This window comes from Rhodotorula paludigena (genome assembly GCF_050403205.1).
Source record: "Rhodotorula paludigena JCM10292 DNA, Rt_paludigena_JCM10292v1_ctg89, whole genome shotgun sequence".
Lineage (NCBI taxonomy): Eukaryota > Fungi > Basidiomycota > Microbotryomycetes > Sporidiobolales > Sporidiobolaceae > Rhodotorula > Rhodotorula paludigena.
The window spans coordinates 1-23,674 of record NW_027481369.1 but is presented as its reverse complement, the minus strand read 5'-3'; the positions used below and the strand labels follow the sequence as shown (position 1 = coordinate 23,674).

The following is a 23,674-nucleotide window of genomic DNA, read 5'->3' as shown; positions in this document are numbered from 1 at the left end:
GCAGAGCCGTGTGCGAGTGCACACAGCTGCCCGACTCTTGCCACCCTCAGAGAACCTGCCCGAGTGCCCGGGGACCGCGCCATCTCGGCTCTCTCGTCTCGCTCTCGCGCTTCCGTTCGGACAAGTCGCTCGGCCTCCCCTCGACTCGCGCAGGGCAGTCGAGTGCGCTCAGAGGAGCACACACAGCAATGGACTTCTCCGAGGTCGTGCATAGGGCCCTCGCCGAGCGCAACGCCCGCAATGACGGCGCCCCTCACAGCACCGCCTCGCTGGACCATGACGACGACGCTCACAACCCCGCCAAGGGCGACAAGGACAACCAGACCCGGCTCGACTCGCTTGCACCGCCTGGCTCGGACCACCCGACCACGCAGGGGAGCTCGCCCGCCGCGCGCAGGTCCCCCGAGCCCTCGCCAGCGGCGTCCCACTCGCACGCAGCCCATCTTCAGCACGTCCTCAACGGCGTAAAGCACAGCCAGAACGATGGCAACACGCACTCGACGTCCGCCCACACGAGTCCCGCCACCTCGCGCTCGCCTTCGCGCCGCACGACCGCCGACGAGTCGTTCCTCCTCCCGCACATCGCGACTCTCACCGGCCCGTCCTCGCCGCCGGGCAGCCCCGACCGCGGCCCCGTCCTCGGCCTCGACAAGCCCCGCCCAAAGCACCGCTCCCAGGCAAGCTACCGCTGGTTCGACGACAACCCGCCGCCTGCACTCGGCCTCGCCCGCCTCGACGAGGACGGCGGCCTCGGTTCGTCCGGCTTCTTCCACCCTACCTTACATCAGCCCAACGGTGGTGCCGTCGCCAATGGCAGTGCGGGCGGCACGCCTCCGCCGGGGTCGGGCGCGACGAGCATCCGCCGCACCGAGTCGCCCGCGCGGATGGACCTCAGCCGCTCGTCTTCGCATTCGGGCCACGGCGCTTCGCCTTCGGTTGGTGCGGGTGCCGCCTCTGGTGCTGCAGCTGCTGCCGGGCCGAACGGGACGCGCTCTCCGCTGCGCATCTCGACCGGCTCCGCAGGCTCGTCTCGCGCGTCGAGCTACAACCACACGTCGTCTTCGCGCGACAACAAGCGGCGCCAGTCTCGCACGGGCGGCCTGACGTCGGGCAGCGTCCTTCCGGAAGAGTCGAGCACTGCGAGCGACTGGTCCGACGTCGACGGCCCTGCCTCGCCCGGCGCGCGCTCGCCCCTCTCGCCGCTCGCGCGCACGTCCGCCTTCCCCGGCCTCGACGGTCCCGCGTCGCCCGCCTCTCCTTCGCCGCGCGAAGACTCGACCTCTCGCCGCCCAAGCAGGAGCGAAGAGCGCCCGCAACGGCGGCAGGGCAGCGGCGAGTCGAGCGGCGCCGCAAGCCAGACCCAAACGGCTCCCCTCCGCGGCGCGTTCACCGCATCCGACTTTGAGCGCGGTGCGCGCCGCCTCCGCGGCGAAGAGGACGACGAGCCCCGCTCGCCGACTGGCGCAGCGTCCGGCGCGCGCAAGGGCAGCACCGTCGGCGCCGCGTTCAAGGCCGCCGCGACGGGCAAGCGCCGCGCCGGCGCTGGCGGCGGCGGGAGCGGCGGCGGGAAGAACAAGCTTGCGCGCGCGCGCTCGGCGGGAGAGGCAGAGGGCCCGGCGTCGGGCGTGCCCGGCGGCGCGAGGCGGGCCGCAGGCGGGCGCAGCGGGCCCAACTCTGCTGCGCCGAGCGGCGCGGCGACGCCTACGGGGCTCGCGAGCGGCGCGTCGACGCCTGCGCGCCCGCGGAGCTTGCACGACTCGGCCGCTGCAGCGACCGACGCGGCCGAGTGGGAGGACGAGACGCGCGACCAATTCGACACGGATGCGGGTGCGCCTGGGCGTGGCGGTGGGGCGGCGGGGGCGAGGAAGACGAGCTTGTGGGGCGCGGCGACGGGCGGCTCGGGCGGGTTCTTCGCGACCCACCATGGCCATCGCGGGACGGGCGGATCCGGGTCGGGGACGAGCACGCCGCGCGAACCGGCGAGCGAGGACGAGGGTGCGGGCGGTGGAGGCGGAGGAGGGGTCGGGGCGAAGCGCCCGGCGAGCGCGGCGCGGAGGGGGAGCGCGTGGAACGTCGTCAGGAACAGGCTGGGCGCGCAGACCAAGAAGAAGAAGGAGAAGCAGGGCGCGAGCCTGACGGGCCACGAGCTCGTCTCGGTGCGTCGAGCGCCTCGCTTCCTCTCTCCATAGTCGTCTCGCTGATGGAGGAACCTGTCTTTGTTGTCTGCTGCAGGAACTCGCTCTTGGCGTTCTGCCTCTGGTGCTTGTCAAGATGGGAACGATGGACCGTGACGAGCGCGGCGACAAGCGTATCCCGATCCTGATGAACTACCTCAGTACGGCCCTTTGCCGCCGTGCCCTCAACCGCTCGCGCTGACAGGGGCTTACCTCCGCCGCAGAGCTGCGCATCACCGACTCGGTCTACCCGTTCCATGATCGCCACGCCATCTTCCGCATCGAGCTCGAGTACGGCGATGGCGCCGTCAAGTGGGTCATCTACCGCGAGCTCAAGGACTTTGTCAACCTGCACGCGCACTACCGCGTCGCCAACCTCCGCCAGGGGATCGACAAGTTCCCGACGTTCCCAAAGACGAGCTTGCCCTACCTCAACTGGCTCAAGAGCGAGGGCCGCGGCAACGTCGGCAAGGCCGAGTTTGCGAGGATGCAGCGCGAGGCGCTCGAAAATTACCTCCTCAAGCTCATCCGCGCGACGGTGCGTCCTCGCGCCCTTGCACTCTGTCGCGGTCACGGCCCCGCTCACGAAGAGGATCTGCGCAGATGTTCGGCCCCGGTGCGAACCGCTTGTGCAAGTTCCTCGAAATCTCGGCCATGTCGATCCAGCTCGCGACGCGTGGCGGCGAGCAGGGCAAGCAGGGCTACCTCGTGCGTCTCACAGCTGCTCGCGTACTTTGCTACACTGGTGACTGACAGACCGACTGCATGCAGCGTATCACGTCTTCCGGCGCGTCGAGGCGCAAGCAGCCTGGCTTCCACCCGTTCGACTGGAAGAAGCGTCACGATCCCAAATGGTTCATTGTCCGCGACAGCTACGTTGTCGCTGTCGAGAACCCTGCGTCGGTACGTTCACTCGAACTGCTTGCCGTCAAGGCTCCGCTAATTCGACACCACACGCGCAGACCGAGGTGTACGACGTAATCATGGTCGACTCGACATTCGAGATTGAGCGACCCACGCGCGTCTATCGCAAGGGCCTTAACATGCTTAACCTCGACCACTCGACCGACTCGCTCGCGGGCGGGGACGAGGAGCTCCGCGAGGGCAACGTCGACCTCACGCAGAACGAGCCCAAGCATTCCGGTGGCGTCGGCGACCCTCAGGACCCGTCGACGACGAACGTCAAGGGCGATGCCGAGGAGGAGCAGCTCAAGTCGTCCAGCACACACGTCTTTTACCTCCGCTCGAGCGAGCGCAAGCTGCGCCTCATCGCCAAGACGGAGCGCCAGCAGGACCAGTTCATCGCCTCGATCGAAAAGATGCTCGCCAAGACGATCTGGGCTGGCCGGAACCGCTTCGACAGTTTTGCACCCATTCGTTTGAATGTCGCTGCGCAGTGGCTGATTGATGGCGTGAGTCTGCCGCTACTTGCGATGCGAGCGGGACTCACACGGTTATCTGCGCAGCGTGACTACTTCTGGAGTCTTTCGCGCGCTATCTCGCTCGCGAAGCACAAGATCTAGTACGCTTCGGATCTCCCCTGTTCTCGCAGTATCAGACCTGATCGCTCCTGACTACGCAGCATTCACGACTGGTGGCTCTCGCCTGAGCTCTACCTGCGCCGCCCGCCTATTCAGAATGGTTTGTTGCGCCTGACTCGCTGTTATGCTAGTCCTCTGACGCTACTCGAACCCGCAGAGAAGTGGCGTCTCGACCGCCTCCTCCAGCGCAAGGCGCGCGAGGGCGTGCAGGTCTTCGTCATCGTCTACAAGGAGGTGTCCAACGACTTCACCCCTGTCGACTCGGCGTACACCAAGACGCGCCTTCGCGGCCTGCACCCCAACATCCACGTTCAGCGCTCGCCGTCGCACACGTCGACCGGCACGCTCTTGTGGTCTCACGTCCGTTTCGCCCTGCTTCCTCTCTCAGAAAAGACCGCTGACACCTCAATACGCACAGCACGAGAAGATGTGCGTGATCGACGAGACCATCGGCTTCATGGGCGGCCTTGATCTCTGCTTCGGGCGGTGGGACACGCCGGGGCACGTCCTCACGGACGAGGGTCCGAATTTGTTCAAGGACGGCATCAAGCCGCGTCACGTGAGCCCGGAGGACGCGGCCAAGAGCCAGATCTGGCCTGGCAAGGATTACTCGAACCAGCGCGTACTCGACTTCCACACGCTCACCAAGCCGGAGGAGGACATGTACGACCGCAGCAAGGTTCCGCGCCAGCCCTGGTGCGCCTGATCTACTCGCTACCCTTCAGTTCAAGGCGCGCTGACCGTCACTGTTCGCAGGCACGACATTGGCCTCCAGATCATCGGCCAGCCCGCTCGCGACCTGTGCCGCCACTTCATCCAGCGGTGCGCTATGCTTCCCTGCGCATGCACTCAGTTTCAGTCTGACGGATGCATTTCGCACAGGTGGAACTACCTCCTTCGCACGAAGAACCACTCTGTCAAGATGCCGTTCCTCATTCCGGCTCCCGACTTCACGCCTCAGCAGCTGCAGGACCTGCGCATCACGGGCACGTGCGAAGTGCAGATCTGTCGCTCGGTCGGGCCGTGGTCGATGGGTATCTCGCACATCGAACACTCGATCCAAAATGCCTACATCAAGGCGATCCAGCTCTCGGACCATTTCGTCTACATCGAGGTGCGCTTTTCGTCGTCCTTGTATCCGGCAGCGGGATTGATGCCTCTCGACGTCTGCAGAACCAGTTCTTCATCACTTCGACCGAGGTCGAGGGCACCATCATCGAGAACAAGCTCGGCGATGCGCTCGTCTCGCGGATCGTTCGCGCGCACAGCGAGGGCACGCCCTGGCGCGCCATCATCGTCATTCCCATGATCCCCGGCTGTGCGTCCCTTCCTTTACGCGCGTGCTGCAAGTCGAGCTTATCTGAGATCCGGGCGCAGACCCCTACCCGCTCGACCATTCCGAGGCCAGCTCGGTACGCCTCATCATGGAGTGTCAGTACCGCACCATCTGCCGCGGCGAGTACTCTATCTTTGCCCGTCTGCGCCGCGAAGGCATCGACCCGGATGAGTACATCACGTTCTTCGGCCTGCGCACCTGGGGCAAGCTCTCGTCGGGAGCGCTCACAACCGAGTCGGTGGGTAGCCGTTCTCTCGTTGTCGGGTGAGGCGCATTTTCTGAAGAGTGTTCGCTTGCAGACCTACATCCACGCCAAGGGCATGATCGTCGACGACCGCATCGCCATCATCGGATCGGCCAACATTAACGAGCGCTCGCAGCGTGGCGACCGTGACTCCGAGCTCGCATGCATCATCCGCGACACCGACATGATCGATTCGACGATGGCGGGCAAGCCGTACCAGGTCGGACGCTTCGCGCACACAATGCGCGTGCGCCTCATGCGCGAGCACCTCGGCATCGACGTCGACGAGCTCGAGGCGAGCGAAGGCCGCGAGGAGCTCGAGGCGCGCGAGGCCGATCACATCCAGCACCGCGACGAGGAGTGGGATCCGGACCACGAGCAGAGCCACGGAACAAACCGCGGCGCCAAGTCGGGCCGGAAATCGCGCTTCATTCGCAGCATGGCGGGTGCAACGGGCGAGTATGTCAGCCAGGTCGCGAGCGGGACGACGCAGGCCACCGGGCTCATCATGGAGAAGGGCGCGCATCGCGTGCAGGAGACGCTCGGCATCGACGTCGACGAGTCCAACAACAAGCCCAAGGAGGCGATTGAAAAGGACCAGGAGACCAACGCCGACCGCATCGTCCGCGGTCAGACCGCCGTCGAGGGCTTCGCAGCTTCCGTCGTCCCGACTATCGAGGAGAAGGTCATGGCGGAAGGGCGCCCGCATGGCGACCGCCGCCGCGACGATGGCGAGAAGACCCGCTCGCAGGCGCAGCGCGAACGAGAAGAGGGGCCGACGATGCGGTCGCCGTTGCAGGCGCGCGAGGAAGGCGACGAGACAGACGAGCGTGCCGCCGAAGCTCAGGATAATAAGCCACACGAGCGGAAGAGCCCGCAGCGCTCGCGCGAGGGCGAGCCCGTCTCGCAGCACAATCCCGACGCCGACGACACGCGCAAGCTTGGGATCGTCCCCCTCGAGGAGGAGGGCTCGCCGACCCTTCCCGCCGTTGAGGAGGAAGAGTCGACCACGGACCGCGCAGAGGTCCCGTCGCCGACCGAAGAGACGAACCCTCCCGATGTCGTCAAGGCGAACCAGGGCTACCGAGCGCTCGATGGCCAGCAGGGCGCCGACGCCAAGGACAGCTCGAGCGGCTCGAAGGATAAGGACAAGAAGCAGGGCAACGAGAAGGCTCTCGGCAACGAGCAGGCCGTCAACCGCAACGCCATCACGGGCCAGCTGCGGCGCAACCTGCGCGAGCGCGGTGCCTACACGATCCCGACCCCCGCGGCCAAGGTCGACCCCTACGGCTTTGCCGACCCGCTCGTCGACACGTTCTACAAGGACGTCTGGCTCGCAGCCGCGACGCGCAACACGCAGATCTTCCGCAAGGTCTTCCGCTGCATGCCCGACGACCTCGTCCAGACGTGGAAGCAGTACCGCGAGTTCCAGGTGCGCCCCGTCTGTCTCTTCCAAGACTTTGAGTAAGCCGCTAACCCGACGAACGCTCGGCAGAGCTGGGCTGAACGGCACAACAAGGCGCCCAAGAACGTCGTGCCCGAAGGCGACGAGAAGCCCGTCATGAACCCCGCCGGCCACTCTGGGCAGCACGGCGCAGGTGGTGGCGGATCGGGCGGCGGTGCGATGGGCCAGGGCAAGCACGAGGCCGGCGGGACAATCGCGCAGGAGAACCGCGAGCGCACGGCTCTCGAGAAGGGCGCGGCGTCGGCGACTGAGTACGTCACGGTGCCTGGATTTGGGCTCAAGGCGCGCGGAGGGCGCAAAGAGGACCTGTCGATGCTCTCGGCGGCCGGCGAGGGCCTGCAGGAGTACATCAACGAGAAGACGGGCTCGACCGAGAAGCTCCAGGCGGCGAACGGCAACGGCAACGGCGGCGACGGCGAGGGCATCGAGCGCTCGCGGCAGGGCGGATCGACCATCACGCGCCGGGCGCGCTCGACGACGCTCGCGGCCTCGGAGGACTCGGGAGCCACGATGGTCGGCAGCACGACGGGCGAGGCCAAGAAGGGCCGTGGGCGCAGCTCGACGCTTGCCGGCGGCGGAGGCGGCGGGAACGGCGAGAAGGCCGGCGAGGGCCACGACCACGACGAGGCGTTCCCGCGCGAGGAGCGCGAGCAGATGGAGGCGCTTCTCGAGGAGGTCGTAGGCCAGATTGGTGCGTTCAAGTTTCTTCCCTCTGTCCAGTTGTGCTCGGCTGACACCTTTCGCCTCCGCCTGCAGTCATCTTCCCTACCAGGTGCGCAAGCGCGCTGCACTCGCCAAGCTCGGCGGAGATTGACCTGTTTCTCGTCGGCAGGTTCCTCGAGGCGGAGTCCGCAGGCGGCAATTTCCTCTTCTCCAAGGACCGCATCCCGTGCGTCTCTTTCTTTCCGCGTGATCCAAGGTGCAAGATTCTGATCTGGCTTGCCCCGCTGCTCGTGCGCTTGCAGCCCTATGGCGGTCAGTCCCCCCTCTCTGTTTCACGTGATCGCCCCACTGACCCTCACTTCGCCATGCAGATCTACGACTAGCCGCCTGATTCCGTTTGTACAGCTTGCTCCGCGCAGTCTACCGGTACCATGTGTGTGTGTGTACTTTTGCCGTCGCTGCGGCGCTCACGGACCCTGTCCGTTCCTCCCGCTCCCCCTCATCTCTCAGTACTAGTTCCGCTATGTAATGTCTCGCTGTCCCTGCCCCGAACATTCGAGCAAGGCCTACTCCTGACTTGTCAGGTTCTGACTCTTGCACGAAGCGATCGAGAGAGGGAAGGAGGGAGACGAGCGAGAGGCCGGAAATGTAGGCCGCGGAACCGGTCACGAGGGAGACGGGAAGGAAAAGTGCGCGGCAATTGCCGGTGCACGCGACAGAAGCGGGCGCGAGCCCAGATTCAAGGCGAGGCCGGGCGTGACGCTGTGCCCAGGGCGCGCGAGGTAGCCGGGTGCAACGGGGTCGACGGTGCACGCGCTTCTTTTTGCCCGCGCAACTCGACCCACAGCCGGCTTTCTCCTCCTTCTCTCTTTCCTCACAAACCTGAACACACTGCACAGCATGGTCGCATCGTTCGAAGCTCAGGAGGACCAGCTCTTTGCCGAGCAGGTCCAGCAGGTCAAGGACTGGTTCGCCGTGCGCTTCCCCTCCTCGTCGCTGTCCCTGCTGTTCCCGGGCTGACCCCCGCCCGCTCGCCCTCGACAGAGCCCGCGCTTCGAGGGTCTCGTGCGCCCCTACACGGCCGAGCAGGTCGTCTCGAAGCGCGGCACGCTCGAGATCTCGTACCCGTCGGCCCAGCAGGGCAAGAAGCTGCATCGCCTCCTCGCCGACAAGTTCGAGCGCGGCCTCCCGAGCCACACCTACGGCGCGTGCGTCTCTGCTCTCGACTCGCTGGGCCGCTGTGCGCGGGCTTCTTGACGGAGCGGGTGGGCGGAGTGTCGGCTGTCTTCGGACAAGAGGGGGCGGAGTCGGAGAGCGGGGAACGTCTGGGGACGGCCCCGCTTCGCTCGAGAGCAGCGGAGGGGCCGTGCTGCAGCGAGTGCTCGCCAGCAGAGTCGACTCATCTGCAGCCTCGTGCACTGTCGAGCGAGAACGACTCCCGCTGACCTCACCGCTCGTCGCCGTTCCCCTCGGCCAATCTCGCGAAATGTTGCTACAGCCTCGACCCCGTCCAGATCACGCAGATGGCCAAACACCTCGAGACCGTCTACGTCTCGGGGTGGCAGTCGTCGTCGACCGCGTCGTCGAGCAACGAGCCCGGGCCCGACCTCGCAGACTACCCGAGCAACACGGTGCCCAACAAGGTCGAGCACCTCTTCATGGCCCAGCTCTTCCACGACCGCAAGCAGCGCGAGGCTCGCACCCGCCTGTCGCCCGAAGAGCGCGCCCGCACCCCTTACATCGACTACCTGCGCCCCATCGTCGCCGACGCCGACACGGGTCACGGCGGCTTGACCGCCGTCATGAAGCTCACCAAGATGTTCGTCGAGAAGGGCGCCGCTGGTATCCACGTTGAGGATCAGATGCCCGGCACCAAGAAGTGCGGTCATGTGAGGCGACCTGACCCTTTTCTCGACGGGATGGCGCGCCCATGCTGATCCTGCTTCCGACTCGCAGATGGCCGGCAAAGTGCTCGTTCCCATCTCGGAGCACATCAACCGCCTTCTCGCTATCCGCTTGCAGTACGACATCATGGGCGTCGAGAACCTTGCCGTCGCGCGCACCGACGCCGAGGCTGCCACGCTCCTCTCGTCCAACGTCGACGAGCGCGACCACCCGTTCATCCTCGGATCGACCAACGCCAGCCTCGACGACGACCTCGTCACGGTCATGGCGCAAGCTGAGCGCAACAACGTGGTTGGCGACGCGCTGCAGAAGATCGAGGACGACTGGATCAAGAGCGCGAACCTCATGCTGTACTCCGACTGCGTCGTCGCAGCAGCCAAGAAGAAGAGTGTTTCGCAGAGCAAGGTGCGTTCGGCAACAACTTCAGACCCGGCACTCAGTAGCTGATTACTGCTTCGTCGCTTCGCAGATCGACGACTTCGTCAAGCAGGCGGCGCACCTTTCGCACTCCAAAGCGCAGAAGCTCGCACAGCAGCTCCTCGGCGTCTCGCCCTACTGGAACTGGGACACGCCGCGCACGCGCGAGGGCTTCTACCGCTACCAGGGCGGGACGCAGTGCGCCATCAACCGCGCGGTTGCGTTCGCGCCGTACTGCGACCTGCTGTGGATGGAGACCAAGAGCCCGATCTACGACCAGGCCAAGGAGTTTGCCGAGGGCGTGCACGCCGTGTACCCGCGCAAGTGGCTCGCGTACAACCTCAGCCCGTCGTTCAACTGGAGCGCGGCCGGTCTCAACGAGCAGCAGATGAAGAGCTACGTCTGGGACCTCGGCAAGCTTGGCTTTGTCTGGCAGTTCATCACCGTGCGTTGCGCATGCTCTCGTTCATGGCTTCTCCTGAAAGAACGCGCGCTGACCTTCTCAACCTCGTCCCGTGGTTTCCCGCCGCAGCTCGCCGGTCTTCACTCGAACGCCTACATCACGGATCTCTTCGCCAAGGGTTTCGCAGAGGTGCGCCGCTCTCTCGGACTGCAATGTCGGCGCCAGGGCGGTCTTACTCATGCCTCGTTCGTTGTTCACGCCTTGCAGGATGGCATGAAGGCCTACGTCAACCTCGTTCAGAGTCGCGAGCGCGAGATTGGCTGCGACGTCCTCACGCACCAGAAGGTGTGTGGCCATACCTCCGTCCTCTTTGCACAGCGAGCTCACTCTCTTGCTCTCGCAGTGGTCGGGCGCCGACTATGTCGACGGCCTCCTCAAGACGGTTACGGGCGGCATCTCGTCGACCGCTGCGATGGGTGCAGGTGTCACTGAATCGCAGTTCAAGCACTGAGCGACGCGCGCTTGCGCGTTTCGTCCCTATACCTGACCCGCCTGTTGTCCCCTCTCCCGCGACGCCGTCACTCTTACCCTGTTCTCCTTGCATCTTCCGCTTGTACTTCCTGCCTTGCCCTTGTCTTCGAAACAAAGCTTGCGTTCCCTCGGTGCCATACCGACTCAGTGAGTGGGCTAGTTGTCCGACTCTTGTCATTCGCTCAGCGCGATAGGCGGAGAATCCCTCGAGCTCTTCGCCTCATTAGTGGGTGCCTCTAGTCATCATGCATGAAGGACAAGAGGATGCGGGCCATGCGAGCATGTATGAGATCCATGCCAGGTCCGGAAGGTGACGCCGTCGAAGTCGACCTTCCCAATCCGCCCATCAGCTCCATGCTCCCAGTGTCCCCGGGTCCTGCTCCTTCGTGCCCTCCTTCTTCTGTGTATCTGTGCTCTCGCTACCTGTATCCTCGCCTAGTCGAGTCCAGCAGTCCCACCCCGACAATCGTTTAATCCGCTGCCGCGCCCGCCTCGCTTCCGCGCGACAGCCAGCCACCCCTCCTTTCTCACCGCGACTTCATCGCTGCCAGCCGTCATCCGTTGCCGTGCGGCGCTTGCTCGGCGCTGTGAACCGACATCAGAATGTTCGCACAAACCCTGGCAGCACTCGCTGTGGTTGCAGGAGCGGTCGAGGCGATTGTCATCACTTCACCCTCAGCGACGACGGTCTGGAGGTGTGTTGTCCGGTCCACCCTGGCTGGCCGACGCCGTTGTAGCTGACTTCGTCTCTCTGCAGCACGTCGGGTGACCCGCCAGCCGTCATTGAATGGTCTCTCATCCCGGAGACGTATCCTCCTCCAGCGACTCCCGTCAGTTTCAGACGACTCTGTCCCTCCGAGGGTCCGCTGACCCTCCTTGCACCGCAGTTTTTCGATGTATACATCCGAAATGGTGTTGGCGGGATGTACACTCCAGCCCTGAACGTGCGTTGCGACAAGCTCACGACGTGCGGCTTCCTCGGGCTGACCTGAAATCATCCGCAGCTCCTGCTCGCAAGCAATATCGATGCGACCAAGGGCACGTCGTTGACAGTCACCGACATTCAGAAGTTCATTCAGGGTCCTGGCTGTGCGCATGCTTCGCTCGGCCCTTGTTCGTAGTCACTGACCCGCTTGATCCGGCAGACCAACTCTTCTTTTCCGACCCGGCAAACCCGGGCACAATCTACTGTGACTCCGACCCCTTTGCGATCGGGTCGTTCGACGTCGGGGGATCGCCGCCCGCCTCGTCCGAACCGTCATCGTCGTCCTCCTCCACGACTAGCGACTCTGCCTCAGCCACCACTGCCACTTCCGCCTCCGCCTCATCCTCATCCTCGTCCTTCAGCGTCAGAACGACCACCTCAGCACCAAGCGCTACGTCGGCCACCTCATCCCCGACTTCGCGAGGCAACGGCATCACCCGTGCACCCGTCCCTGGCGGGCCCGACCAGCAGGGGTTCAACCTCGTTCCGCGCGGTGCGGCAACGCGTACAGGCGCAGAATGGAGTCTGCTCGGTGCAGCGGCAGCAGTCGCAGCAGTGGCGGTGGTCTGGTGAGACGCGAGACTCGAGGTGAGAAGATACCCTGTCCCATGCCATTTCTCGACCTCGTTCGCGAGAATCGGGCTTGTTCTGTTGTCGATCGCATCCGCATCTTTTCACCGCTGCACCCTTTAGCTACGAGAGGGAACGAGAAGACTGTGCCCCTCAGAATACTGCTGCGAGCGCCTGGATCCTTCTGGCGCTGCAAGCCCTGAGAGAGGGGCGAGAAATGGTTCTGCGATCCTTCACGTCTCCGTACACGCACAGCAAGACGGAGCAGCCAGAGGCCACATCCGAAAAGCAATGCGCGAAGGAGAGGAGAAGGAGCAAAAATTCGCTCTGCGCTCGATTGTATGGACGAGAGGGAAGGCCAAGCAACGCTCGCGGTGAAGCGAGCCGGTGGGGAAGCCTCCTCTACGAGCCGTCCTGCGTGCCTCGGTGGTGTAGAGCGAATGCTCGGCGAGGGCAGGAACGGGAGTGAGCGGGAGATGTAGAGGGAAGAGACGCTTGCACAAGTCCGAAAGTCACTCTCGCCGTACAAAGCCGGCTCCACCTAGTAAGCTTTATTGCGAAGGGAAGGGAAGTGGCACCGTCTGAAGGTGGCGCGCCAGGCTGCTGGACATCAGAGGTTGCGTACGACTAGAGTCGGACACAGACGAGGCGGAGATGCGCCAGGCGTGCTGGTCACTTGCCTATTCCGACTCGGCATCGGACGACGGGTACTCAACTGGCTGACCACCGGCGGGCATGAAGGCGAACGCGTTGGCCGCGTCGCCGAATGCCGGGTCGATCATGGGCTGCCCCCCTTGCAGGTCGTACATGTTGAAGCTCGGGTCGACCGCTGCCGCTCCTCCGAGGTACGGGTCGATCGCGCCGCCTGCCGGCTGCGCAGGCATGCTCGTCGGGATAGCATACGGGTCGACCGGCTCGGCAGCCTGGAGCAGGTGCTGGAGCGATGCGGCCGAGTAGTCCGGCGCGCCGTACGCACCCTGCGCGCCGTCAGCAGCATACTCCATCGGCGAGCCTGTCTCGCCGTTGTCGTAGCCCGTGTCGATCCCGTACGCGCCCGCGCCGCCGTCGTCGACGGCAATCTCGCTCGCGCCGGGCGACATCTCGGCACTGTCGAATCCGCCGCGATTGCTCTTGCGCTTGAGACCCGCAGCGCGCTTGCCGCCCGTCGAGCCGCGGCGTCCGTCTGCGCCGCCCTCCTCAACGAAAGTCTGCCAGATGTAGCCCGGGACCTGGTCGGCGCCGGGCAGCTCCTGGATCATCGCCTTGACGATGTTGTGGCTCAAGCCGTAGTAGTCCGGGCCCGAGACCGAGTTCGAGTGGTTGCGCTCGCGCAGCTTGTTGGTCGCCTTGACGACCTGGGTCCACGCGCCCGTCGGCGTGCCCGACGTAATGACGACGCCGGGCTGGTCCGATGGATGCAGCTCGAAGCGCGGGTTGCCATCGCCACCGTCGGTGATGCGGCAGACGTACTCGGCCGTGCCGGTGCGGTTGACCATGGAAGGGTATTTCCTGCGCGACGGGCGGTTAGCGTGCGGTACGCAGACCGCAAGAAGAGGTTTCCGCGTACCTCTTGGCCTCGAAGCCAACGGGAAAGATGTAGCGCTCGGTGTGGAAGCCGTCACGAGGGTCGACGGCTGCGGAAGCAGCGAGTCAGCGAGGAACGCGGCGGAAGAGGCGAGAGATGAGGCTCACCTCCCAGAGACTTGATCGACATAATGCCGACCGTGACGGGGAAGCGGATCGAGCCATCGGCGTTGCGCGGGATAGGCGGAATCGTGTACGTGCCCGAGGTAAGGTTGTGCTGCTTGACCTTCTTGGGCTTGACGAGCTTGTCGCCCGCGCCGCCTGTACCGTAGTCCGACTTGCGCCCGCCCGCACGCGAACGTGCCGACGGTTTGTAGTCGCCTCCGTCATCGTCGCCAAACGCCTCGTCTTCGGCGCCCGAAGCAGCCTCGTCCATCGCGATGTCAGGCTCGACAGGGATGCCGGGCGTCGCTGCGGGGGTCTGCTCGACCTGCGCTGGGAGCGGCTGAGTCGTCGCAGCAGCAGCAGCGAGGGCCTCGGCGTTGTTGCGCGACATGTTGGCGCCGAGCGGGACGGCACCCGCTGCTGCGAACGGGTTCGGGAGGTTGTTGAACTGCGGCGCGGGCGCCTCGGCAGCGGCAGCGGACGTGCTCGCTCGCGCCTTGCCGCGCCCACTCGTTGCACCGCCAACCGAGTCGTCGCGGCGCCGCTTGTTGCCGCGCGCGGTCGACTCGCCGCTCGGTGCCTCGAACGACTCGCCCGCCAGCGCACGCTCAACATTCGTCGCGACGGTCGAGCCAGCGAGGCCGAGCACGGCGACCGCCGGGAAGGACGGTTTGGGGAGGCCGTGCGCGATGCGTTGCGCGTCATACTCGTCTCGCAGCTTCTGCGACGCAATCGCCGTGCGAAGGTGGTGCGAGCGCTGTCGGGGCGGGAAAGTCTTGGGCAGTGGCGCGGGGCCGAGTGGGGCGTTGTAGTTGTCGCCCGTGAGCTCAGTCGAGGTCGTCAGGATGGGCGCTTTGCGCGGGCGGTCGGCGAGGGAAGGGAGGGAGGGAGGGTGCAGCAAGGGGAAGGCGAGCTCGCGCTCGGTGCGTTGCGACTGTTCGCGCAGGGCCGCGACATCGGCAGACGTCAGGCCGGCTGCGAGCTCGAGCTCGAGGACGCGATCGAGGAGGGACGCCTTGTCTTCGCGAAGCCGGTGGATGTGCTTCTGCGCGCGGAAGAGCGCAAGCGAAGCATCGTCGCGGCTCTACGAACAGTTGAACACCAATCAGCATCGGTCTGTGTCTCCTAGCGCCCAGTCTTGGTGACGCCTCGGTGACTGCGACGCACCTCGACAGCCTCGAGATAGAGCTTCTTCAGCTTGCGGTATTTCGCCGCCGAGACCCTACCCTCGCTATCATCGTCGTCTTCGTACTGACTGCGCCCACTCGGCCCACTCGCGCGCTGCGGCAGGATCGGCCGCGCGTACTCGATGGGCGGCGCCGCGCTGACTGGAGCGGCAGGTTGAGCGAAGGCGGCGGCAGGTGCGGGCGGCGGCTGCGTGTACGTGGCGGCAGGCGCTGGTGCAGGTGCTGGTGCGGCGGACGCGGCTGCGGACGCGCCCCCGAGGGTGAACTTGAGCTTGAAGCCCCCTCCCCCTCCTCCTGCTTGCGGAGTCGCCATGGTGCTGTACGCGGGCGAGAGCAGACCGACTCAGGGCCCCTTTTGACACGTGCACTCGAGCGAGAGACGCGCGGGCAGCACAGCGCGGCGCGAGTCTGCTGCTCGAGATTGGCAGAGCGAGCCCGCAAGCGCGAGCCGAACGGCGCGTGGTCGTTGGCGGCGCAGAGTCACAGAACACGGCCAGAAGGGCTGAGCGGGGTCTGTAGCTGCTCAGTATGCGCTCAATACAGTCTCGACAGTCACAAAAGCGCGCGTATGCGCTGCAGTCGCCACGGATCGTCGAGGCGAGCAACCGAGCAGAAGGAGGCGGGCCTCGAAAGCTGTGACCGCAGCACCGGGGAGTCTGCATGGCTCGACAGGGCTCAGAAGCAGCCTACAAGCGTGCTGGAGCTGGAATCAGGGCAGAAGACGCTGGCAAAGGCGCGCTGACATCGTTGACATTCTCGACTTGCACCTTGAACTCGCTTCCTCCCTCGAATCGCCAACTTTGCGTGCGAGAGGGCTCTTCGACTGCTCTAAGTGCTCTTGTCTGACCGGCCGTGGTCGCGCAGCGCGTCCCGCATCTCTGCTTCGATCTGCGGACCCGCTTTGCCTGCGGACGACGATGCCAAACTTCCTCACCTATCGCGGTGCGTGACCTGCTGTGCGTCGGACGACGTTCGTAGCTCACTCGGCACCCACAGAAACGATTCAGTGCGCTCGCGACTACCGTGCGTCGCCTTCCTCCTGCCCCACATCGCTCCGAGTCGCTCAGCTCACCAGCCCGTCTCGCCCGCGTGCAGTCGAAGTCGCGTTCCACACCCTGCTATACATCCGTCAAGTCTATCCTGCCGGTCCGTCTCGCTCGAGATGTCACTTGCGGCTTGGACACCCGCCCTAGGGCTCACCTATTCATCCCTTGTCCGCGACACAGAGCTCTTCCGCCAAGTCAAGAAGTATGGCGTGCCATGCTGGCAGTGCCGTAATCCGGCGTTGAGCGAGTACCTCGGGCGCGTGCTCGAATGCGTCCAGGAAGAGATGCTTAAGGTCCGTACTCCGTCGATTTCTGGCTTGAAGTCAGCCTTATTGACTCTATCAGTGCGCAGGGAGCTGTGCGGCGCGTCATACTCGTCATCAAGGAAGCGAGCATGCAGGAGACGCCGCTTGAACGCTTCGTCTTCGAGTTCGAGTGGCTCATTCCGCAGCGGGACGTGCCTGCACCTGGAGACGACTTCACGTGCGTCCCGTACAGACATCGCCGCTGGGAGCAGGTGACTGACGCCCCCCTCTGACTGGTAGGCCTTCAGATAAGGGCCTCGAGACGGGTGACGTCGAAGACCTCTTCCGCGCCTGCCTCCTCAAACTCAACCTGTCGTCGTCCCATTTGAGTCGGCTGAAGACAGGTATGGCCTCTCCCGTACAGTCGAAGAACTGATGCTGAACTTCTGGCTCTCAGATGTGTCCTTCGCGGTTGTGCTCGAAATGCGAGACGGGTCGGCCGCACCGGAATCCAAGGCAGCGCGAGACGGGGTGCGTGTTATGTCCTGCCCGTTCTCGCGGCGCATATTGACCTTTGTCACTTCTTTCAGCACGTTCCTGCAGAATGGATCCCGGCTGAGCAGCGGCAGGCGGCCGAAGACGACGGCACGGGGCCAGGGCGAGGGCGACCAAGCGACAAGTTCAGCACGATCTCGCCGCTCGAGTCGGTGCGGCTCGGCCTGATCAATGTACGTGTTCTTTTCACGCTCTGTGTGACCTGCTTTGACGCGTTCGGCCTCTCGCAGATGGACATCCGGGTTGAGGAGACGGCCGAGAAATTCGAAGAGGGTGTGGACAGCAGCGGCGAGGTGGCTTCGGCTGTACCAACAGATCGCAAAGGCAAAGGCCGTGCCTACTAGCCTCATCTCAGAGAAAACGCGTCTCTCGAAAGTCACCGCTTCGATTTCGTGACATGCGCGTCTCGTCGCGCCGCTTCGCCTGTTTGACCATGTTCCTGCGCTTCGCTGTCCTTCTTGCTTACGTCTGAGCCGTGCAAGACTGCGTAGATGTCCGCCAGGTACGCAGCTACGCTTCCGCTCGTGTCGCTCGCTCGCTCATCCTCGTCTCCTCTTCGTCGCGTGAGCAGTCGCCCTACCGTCAAGCGGACCTACGGCGCCCGCAAGAGCACGTTGGCCTCGAAGGCACCCTCCTCGTGCGTGCTGCAGCTCTTCCTGCCGCTCAAAAGCTGACCTCTGCGCTCGCAGGCCATTGACCTCGCACCGCCTCTCCGCACACCACGATTCATCGACGAGCGCTTCTCCGTCCCTGCGACGGTCGCCTCGCCGCGCAGTACCGAGCTCCGACTGGAGCGACGCGCTCGCAGAGGCGTCCTCGTCTCCTGTCCCACTGGTGATGTCAGGAGAGCCGTCCTCCAGCGGCGGACGAATGGGCGAGGCGCGCGACTCGACACCGCCTACCTCGCCTGAAGTGTCGCTGAAGGTAGCGGGGCCCGTGGCGCGAGCAGCGGAGCCTGGCGGGACCGGTGGCGGGAGGGCGTCTGCCTCGAAAGGCGACCTCCGGTCATTCTTCCAGCGCGCTTCGCCGCGCAAGCGCAGAAGGTTGTCTCCTCCTCCGCCTGACAACGAGCACGACGCGAGTGCGAGCATGGCGCGCTCTACCTCGACCGGCTCGTCCTCGTCGGCTGCATCCGCCTCGTCCGCCCGTTTCGCCCTCTCCTCCTTCACATCCCGCTCGTCCTCTTCCTCATCCACCTCTTCCGCTTCGACCTCCAAGCCCGTCAAGCTCGAGCAACTCTACCTCGACCCGTTCCACACGGCTGGACACGCTACGCTCTCCTGCGCGACGTGCTCACTCTCGTACGCTCGCACGCCCGAAGACCTCGCTTACCACGACCGACACCACAAGAAGGTTGTTGGCGGGTGCGACTGGACGACGAGCGATGAGCTGAAGGGCGTGACGGTGCTCGAGGACGCGGTCGAGTGGAGCAAGGGCAAGAGGGGCGCCAAGGTGCTCATGGTCGATTATCCGATGGCAGACGCGAACTTGCGGCGAAGGGTGCGAACAGGCGCTAGTCTCGCACGAAAGATTTGTACTGATCGACTACCCTGCGCAGCTCAAGGACGTACTGGAGACGATCGACACGGAGCTGTCGTCGACTTCGCTCACGCCTGAGCAGCTTGCCCTTTCGAAGCTCTTCCTTTTCGTCACGCCGCAGCGCAAGGTTGTTGCCTGCGCCGTCATCCAACGTATAGCAGCGGCATACGAGGTCGTACAGAAGGACAGCGCGCAGGACGAAGCTCCGGAAAACAAGAACGACCTGCTCCGCTTCGGTGAAGACGATGGCGCCATTTTCTGCTCGTGAGTTGCCGCCTCCTCGCGCGCCAGAGCCTTTACTGACTTGGACTCTCAGACCCGCCCCGCTGCCAACACTCCTCGGCGTGCAACGCATCTGGACCTCGACCTCCTCCCGGCGCCACGGCCTCGCTTCGCTCCTGCTCAACCACGTCGCCGACAAATTTGTCTACGGCAGTCCAATTCCGGCAGAGCGTCGTCGCACCGAGTTTGCATTCAGTCAGCCGACCGGGATGGGGCAGAAACTCGCGAAGGCATGGACCGGGACGGCCGGGTTCAGGGTCTTCGTCGACTGAGCCATGACGATCCCGGCTCGTCTCGTGCTCTGTCTGCACTTGGCAATGCACGCGTACTACACTGTCGCACGCAGAATTGCCGTTCTTCGTCGGAAGTGGGAGGCTTTGGGCGCCCTGCATTGGCCCTGCGTGCCTGCTTCCGCTGTTCTCGACGGCTCCGCTTCCGCCGCGCGGCGACCCTTCGTCCATTCCTCCTCACTTCGACCGCCAACATCGCTGCACTGCTTATCTCGCATGCTTGCTTTGCAGCGCATGCTCCGCATGCTTGCTTTGCAGCGCATGCTCCGCATGCTCACCGGCGTCCCGTCCGTACCCCGGCTTCTCCCCGCGGGGTCGTCAACCGGTTTGCCGTCTCTCGCCGACTTTTGACTGCAGATGGGACGACTGTGCTCGCTCGGCTCGCACAGCTTGGCCTCCTTCTCTACACCCGTTGCGAACCCCTCCGCAGGCGCTCTCTCTTGGCCTGTCCTGCTCTCGAGCTTGGCTTCTGTGACCGACCCCTCCTCCCGCCGCTGCACCTTCTGCCACGGAACCGGCTTATCTCGAACATCCCATAGACGACCTTCGAGCACTAGCACTGCTACATACGCCATGTCGGTCCCCAGCGTCGCCCCCCTCGACGCTTCCAAGCTCCGCATCGAGCTCACTCCGTCGCCGAAGGACCTGCCCCACCCCTCAACGCTCGTCTTCGGCCAGACGTTCACCGACCACATGCTCACGGCCAAGTGGAACATCCAGACGGGGTGGGCGGACCCGGTCATCCAGCCGTACGGCCCGCTCGCGCTCGACCCGTCGTCGACCGTCCTGCACTACGCGCCGACCCTCTTTGAGGGCATGAAGGCGTACGTCGACAAGCAAGGCCGGACGCGCCTCTTCCGCCCGGACCTCAACATGGCGCGCCTGAACCGTGGCGCGGCGCGTCTCGCGTTCCCGACCCTGGATGGCGAGACGCTGACGGAGCTCATCAAGGAGCTCCTCCGCGTCGACCAGCGCTGGATTCCGACCGCCGAGGGCTGCTCGCTCTACATCCGCCCGACCATGATCGGCACGCGGGCGTCGCTCGGCGTCGGACCTTCGACCGAGGTGCTCCTCTTTGTCATGTGCGTTTGACTCTCGTCTTGTGGTCTCCCGCAAGGCCGACGGCGAGACTGACGCTACCAGATGCACACACGCAGCCTCTCGCCCGTGGCGAAGTACTACGCCTCGGGCGCCAAGCCCGTCTCGCTCCTCGGGTCGACCAAGGACGTGCGCGCATGGCCCAAGGGCACGGGCAGCTACAAGTTTGGCTTGAACTACGGCGCGTGCGTGCAGCCGCAGCTCGAGGCGGCGCAGCAAGGGTACCAGCAGGTGAGTCGGCGGCGGCGTTGTCGATCCGCGCGAGGAAGGGCGGAAGCAAACTGACCATGTCCTTCCCGGCAGGTCCTCTGGCTGTATGGCGACGACGACGAGGTCACCGAGGTGGGCATGATGAACTTCTGGGGGGCGAAAAAGGGAGCCAACGGCGGTGAGTTCCGCTCGACATCTGTCCCAATGCGAGCGCCCCTCGCTGACTGCGTCTTTTCCGCGCCAGTTGTTGAGCTCTTCACGCCGCCTCTCGGCGACATCATCCTTCCCGGTGTCACGCGCGACTCTGTTCTCGCGCTCGCGCGCGCGCACGCCGACCCGTCGCACCCGTTCCGCCTCGCCGGTCTCCCCGACGAGCTCGTCGTGTCGGAGCGCAAGGTGACGATGCCCGAGCTGCGCGACGCTGCGCGCGACGGGTCACTTCTCGAGGTGTTTGGGACGGGGACGGCCGCGATCGTGACGAGCGTCGAGCGGATCGGGTACTGCGACGAGGACGTCGTGGTGCCGGTCGAGGGCGGGTCGACGGGCGGGTTTGGCCGGATCGCCGAGGCGTTCTACGACGTGCTGCAGGCCATCCAGTACGGAGACGCCGAGCACGAGGGCTGGAGTGTTCTGGTGTAGACGGATTATGTTCGTATCTTTGCGGGCTGGTCCCATCCACGATCTCCCTCCGTTCGCTCTGACTTTCGCTCGTCTCTGCGCTGCTTGCCAGACGAGAGTGGCGCGAGCAGTCGAGACCCATCTGGTGGGCGCTGCGCAGCCCGGGGAGCAGCAAAGGGCCGTGATCGCCTGCTGGTGGCTCTGCGAGGCGCTGCTCGTGACGCTCGCGGCTCGCCCTGGCCTCGGCTCCTGGCTCTTCGCTGACGGCGCCGCCCTCGCCTCTCTCGCTCGTTCGTGCTGCTTTCGACCCGCACAATGCAGACGCTGCGAGTGGTACTGCCTGACCGCCCCGCGTGGAGCCCGCTCGTTTCACCCGTGTCGCCGTCGCACGACTCTGCGGGCGATGCGGGCGGTGCCCTCTCTGCGCGGTGCCGCGCGCTCGCCTTCCGCCTCGGCGAGAGCGCCGTGCACGACGACGAGCACTTTGACTGCGCGCCGAGCACGCCCGTGCAGGGCAGCCCGCGCCGCGTGTCGCCCGGAGCGAGTCCGAGCCGCTCGTCGCCTCGGCTCGCACCGCCGTCTGCACCGCCGCCCGCGCTGTCGTCGCCGCTGTCGCCGCGCTCGACGCACAGCCAGCTCCACCCCGAGCCGCCGACCGCGCACCTCCTCGACGGCATTCTCGAGGAGGACGTCGAGACCCCCAAGGGCGAGCAGCCCCTGACGTCGACGGCCGGATCCGACTGGGCCCCACCCGCGCTCGATGTGCCCGGCAACGCCGCGAACGAAGCGGGCAACGCCCAGCCAGGCATGCCCCTCCTGGGCGGATTTTCGCCCGGAACGCTCGCCGGCGGGGGCGGCTTGAGTCTCGCTGCCGACGACGAATTCTCGCCCCGCTCGCACGGCTTCCGTTCGCGCCTTGCCAGCAGCGGGTCGAGCTCGCGCGCGCAGCGCAGGTCCAGTGTCGCCCATGACTTCTTTGCCGACCTTCAGCAAGAACAGGGCGACAGCGAAATGGCCGGTGCGTCCCGACCCCTCGCCGCACTTTCTGCATGCGCAAGCTGACATCGGCAGCTTCTCGCAGAGGCGACGGTCGAAGAGCAGGAGATCGAGCTGCGTCAAAAGCTCAAGGATGGCGCTACGTGGCTTGCCGTTGACATCTGGCTCGTTGAGGGCGAGCTGCTCGTGCGCCTTTTCCTCCTCCATTCTGCCCTTTCCTCCGCTCACATGCTTGCACTCTCAGGTCGGCCCTGCACAACAGGAGCTTGACCCCTCCAGGACCTTCACTTCATGCATTGTCGGTGCGCTGAGAGCCCTCTCTGTCTCGAAAAGACTGCGAGCTCACCTCGTCCCGTTCCATCCTGTCCTGCAGAGCCCCTCGTCCGCGTCTTCTCGACGTCGGTCGTCAAAAGCGGCACCTCGCACCGCCGCCGCAGCTCTGTCTTCTCGCAAGTCAAGCCGCTTTCGCCGCTCCAGCTCGTCGTGCGCCTCCGCACCCCCGCGAGTATGACCTTCCCGTTCGTCCTCGACGCGCTCGCGCCGCTGCACGACGCCGGACTCCTCACGTTCTACTGCCCGAACGCCATGACGACGACTCCGGGGCTCATCACGGTCGTATCGTCGTCGGCCAGCGGCGCAGAGATGGTGCCGATCGACGACCTGTGCGCCGTGCATGGCCCGCGCTTCGTCTACCGCGATGCGCCCATCTCGGCGTTCGACCCTTCGTCGTCCTCGCCCGCGTCCCTCGCCGAGATCGACCCGCAGGTCACGCCCGTCGCGGCAGGTGCGCTTGCGGAAGCGACGGGCTGGAACGGGCAGACGCCGCTGCAGGACGCGCTGCGCGAGCGCATCCGCGCGCAGGTCCAGGCCGCGCACGCGCACGGCCTCAAGGTGCGGTACGAGGCGCTGCCGCGCTTCCCCGAGCACACGCGCCAGCTGTGCCGGCAGGCGCTCGCCGCGCTCGAGGTCGACTACCTCTAGGTTCTACCCGCCGCCCGCTCGCCCTGTCGGTTTCCTCTGTTTGTGCTCGCTGTTGCTGTACCCCTCTTTCGCAGTCCTTCTCCCCACTCAGTGGTCCCGATTCGTCCCCCACGTTATTTGCTCTCTTGCGGATCGCAGTCGTTCTTGCCCCTCGCAGCCGGACCCCTCGCAATGGAAAAGTCCCTCGCAGGTTTGTGCAGCAGTAGTGTCCTTGCAAGCAGCCGCACCAGCGACGAGGGAAGTCTATGGTAGAGAAACAAAGAAGCGCCGACGACTACTCGAACCCGGCAGGCACCTCCTCCTCGATGGGTTCGGGGCGGTCCATCTCGTCGTCCTCGTCGAACATCATCTCGTCCGGATCGGGCCGCGGCGTCTCGGCCGTCAAGCTCGTCATGACATGGCGCGGGACCCTGCCCGGGCCCTCGAGCTGCGCGAGGCGCGACTGCATCAACCCGTTGAGGAACGTCAACTCGGAGATCTTGGTCTTGAGGCGCTGCACCTCGGCGAGCGCGTCGGCGGGCCACTGCTCGCGCCCGGCGACCGACCCTCCGGGCGTGAGCGTCCCCTCGGCCGACGACGGGCCCGCGCCCGCTGCTCCGCCGGCGACGCCAGGCCGCCCGCGCCCCGCCGACGAGGCGGACGACGACCCGCGCACGCGCGACGAGCTCGTCCCGCCCTGCGTCGCGACCGACGCGCTGCGGCCC

General features: G+C 65.4%; 9 protein-coding genes across 9 annotated transcripts; 7 read left to right on the top strand and 2 right to left on the bottom strand.

The window, feature by feature from the left end:
• Positions 1-188: 188 nt before the first annotated feature.
• JCM10292_002469 (uncharacterized protein) lies at positions 189-7,806 on the top strand (the record flags this gene model as incomplete). Its single annotated transcript, XM_076652746.1, has 20 exons — positions 189-2,156; positions 2,233-2,335; positions 2,399-2,712; positions 2,778-2,882; positions 2,946-3,077; positions 3,137-3,586; positions 3,641-3,696; positions 3,757-3,815; positions 3,873-4,075; positions 4,134-4,411; positions 4,472-4,537; positions 4,598-4,829; positions 4,889-5,033; positions 5,093-5,289; positions 5,351-6,727; positions 6,791-7,451; positions 7,517-7,532; positions 7,593-7,649; positions 7,726-7,735; positions 7,795-7,806. 20 exons carry the CDS (start codon positions 189-191, stop codon positions 7,804-7,806), a joined length of 6,441 nt encoding a protein of 2,146 aa, XP_076501701.1.
• Positions 7,807-8,323: 517 nt separating this feature from the next.
• Positions 8,324-10,659, top strand: ICL1 (isocitrate lyase 1; the record flags this gene model as incomplete). Its single annotated transcript, XM_076652745.1, has 8 exons — positions 8,324-8,398; positions 8,468-8,631; positions 8,922-9,312; positions 9,380-9,733; positions 9,798-10,190; positions 10,278-10,337; positions 10,416-10,493; positions 10,552-10,659. 8 exons carry the CDS (start codon positions 8,324-8,326, stop codon positions 10,657-10,659), a joined length of 1,623 nt encoding a protein of 540 aa, XP_076501700.1.
• Positions 10,660-11,282: 623 nt separating this feature from the next.
• JCM10292_002467 (uncharacterized protein) lies at positions 11,283-12,237 on the top strand (the record flags this gene model as incomplete). The annotated part of the gene is made up of 5 exons (XM_076652744.1): positions 11,283-11,374; positions 11,437-11,509; positions 11,567-11,623; positions 11,684-11,768; positions 11,825-12,237. 5 exons carry the CDS (start codon positions 11,283-11,285, stop codon positions 12,235-12,237), a joined length of 720 nt encoding a protein of 239 aa, XP_076501699.1.
• Positions 12,238-12,914: 677 nt separating this feature from the next.
• On the bottom strand, positions 12,915-15,423 carry JCM10292_002466 (uncharacterized protein; the record flags this gene model as incomplete). The annotated part of the gene is made up of 4 exons (XM_076652743.1): positions 12,915-13,743; positions 13,802-13,868; positions 13,927-15,007; positions 15,091-15,423. 4 exons carry the CDS (start codon positions 15,421-15,423, stop codon positions 12,915-12,917), a joined length of 2,310 nt encoding a protein of 769 aa, XP_076501698.1.
• Positions 15,424-16,027: 604 nt separating this feature from the next.
• JCM10292_002465 (uncharacterized protein) lies at positions 16,028-17,300 on the top strand (the record flags this gene model as incomplete). The annotated part of the gene is made up of 9 exons (XM_076652742.1): positions 16,028-16,052; positions 16,107-16,133; positions 16,206-16,256; positions 16,337-16,449; positions 16,509-16,639; positions 16,702-16,805; positions 16,859-16,932; positions 16,992-17,129; positions 17,187-17,300. 9 exons carry the CDS (start codon positions 16,028-16,030, stop codon positions 17,298-17,300), a joined length of 777 nt encoding a protein of 258 aa, XP_076501697.1.
• A 147-nt stretch (positions 17,301-17,447) lies between these two features.
• Positions 17,448-19,049, top strand: JCM10292_002464 (uncharacterized protein; the record flags this gene model as incomplete). Its single annotated transcript, XM_076652741.1, has 4 exons — positions 17,448-17,593; positions 17,646-18,456; positions 18,515-18,759; positions 18,812-19,049. 4 exons carry the CDS (start codon positions 17,448-17,450, stop codon positions 19,047-19,049), a joined length of 1,440 nt encoding a protein of 479 aa, XP_076501696.1.
• Positions 19,050-19,640: 591 nt separating this feature from the next.
• Positions 19,641-21,014, top strand: JCM10292_002463 (uncharacterized protein; the record flags this gene model as incomplete). Its single annotated transcript, XM_076652740.1, has 4 exons — positions 19,641-20,149; positions 20,225-20,396; positions 20,469-20,553; positions 20,620-21,014. 4 exons carry the CDS (start codon positions 19,641-19,643, stop codon positions 21,012-21,014), a joined length of 1,161 nt encoding a protein of 386 aa, XP_076501695.1.
• Positions 21,015-21,308: 294 nt separating this feature from the next.
• Positions 21,309-22,970, top strand: JCM10292_002462 (uncharacterized protein; the record flags this gene model as incomplete). Its single annotated transcript, XM_076652739.1, has 4 exons — positions 21,309-22,011; positions 22,075-22,175; positions 22,234-22,291; positions 22,363-22,970. The coding sequence occupies 4 exons, from the start codon at positions 21,309-21,311 to the stop codon at positions 22,968-22,970; spliced, it is 1,470 nt and encodes a 489-aa protein (XP_076501694.1).
• Positions 22,971-23,244: 274 nt separating this feature from the next.
• Positions 23,245-23,674, bottom strand: JCM10292_002461 (uncharacterized protein; the record flags this gene model as incomplete). Its single annotated transcript, XM_076652738.1, has 1 exon — positions 23,245-23,674. A coding segment is annotated over one exon (430 nt), but the record flags the coding sequence as incomplete, so codon positions are not given.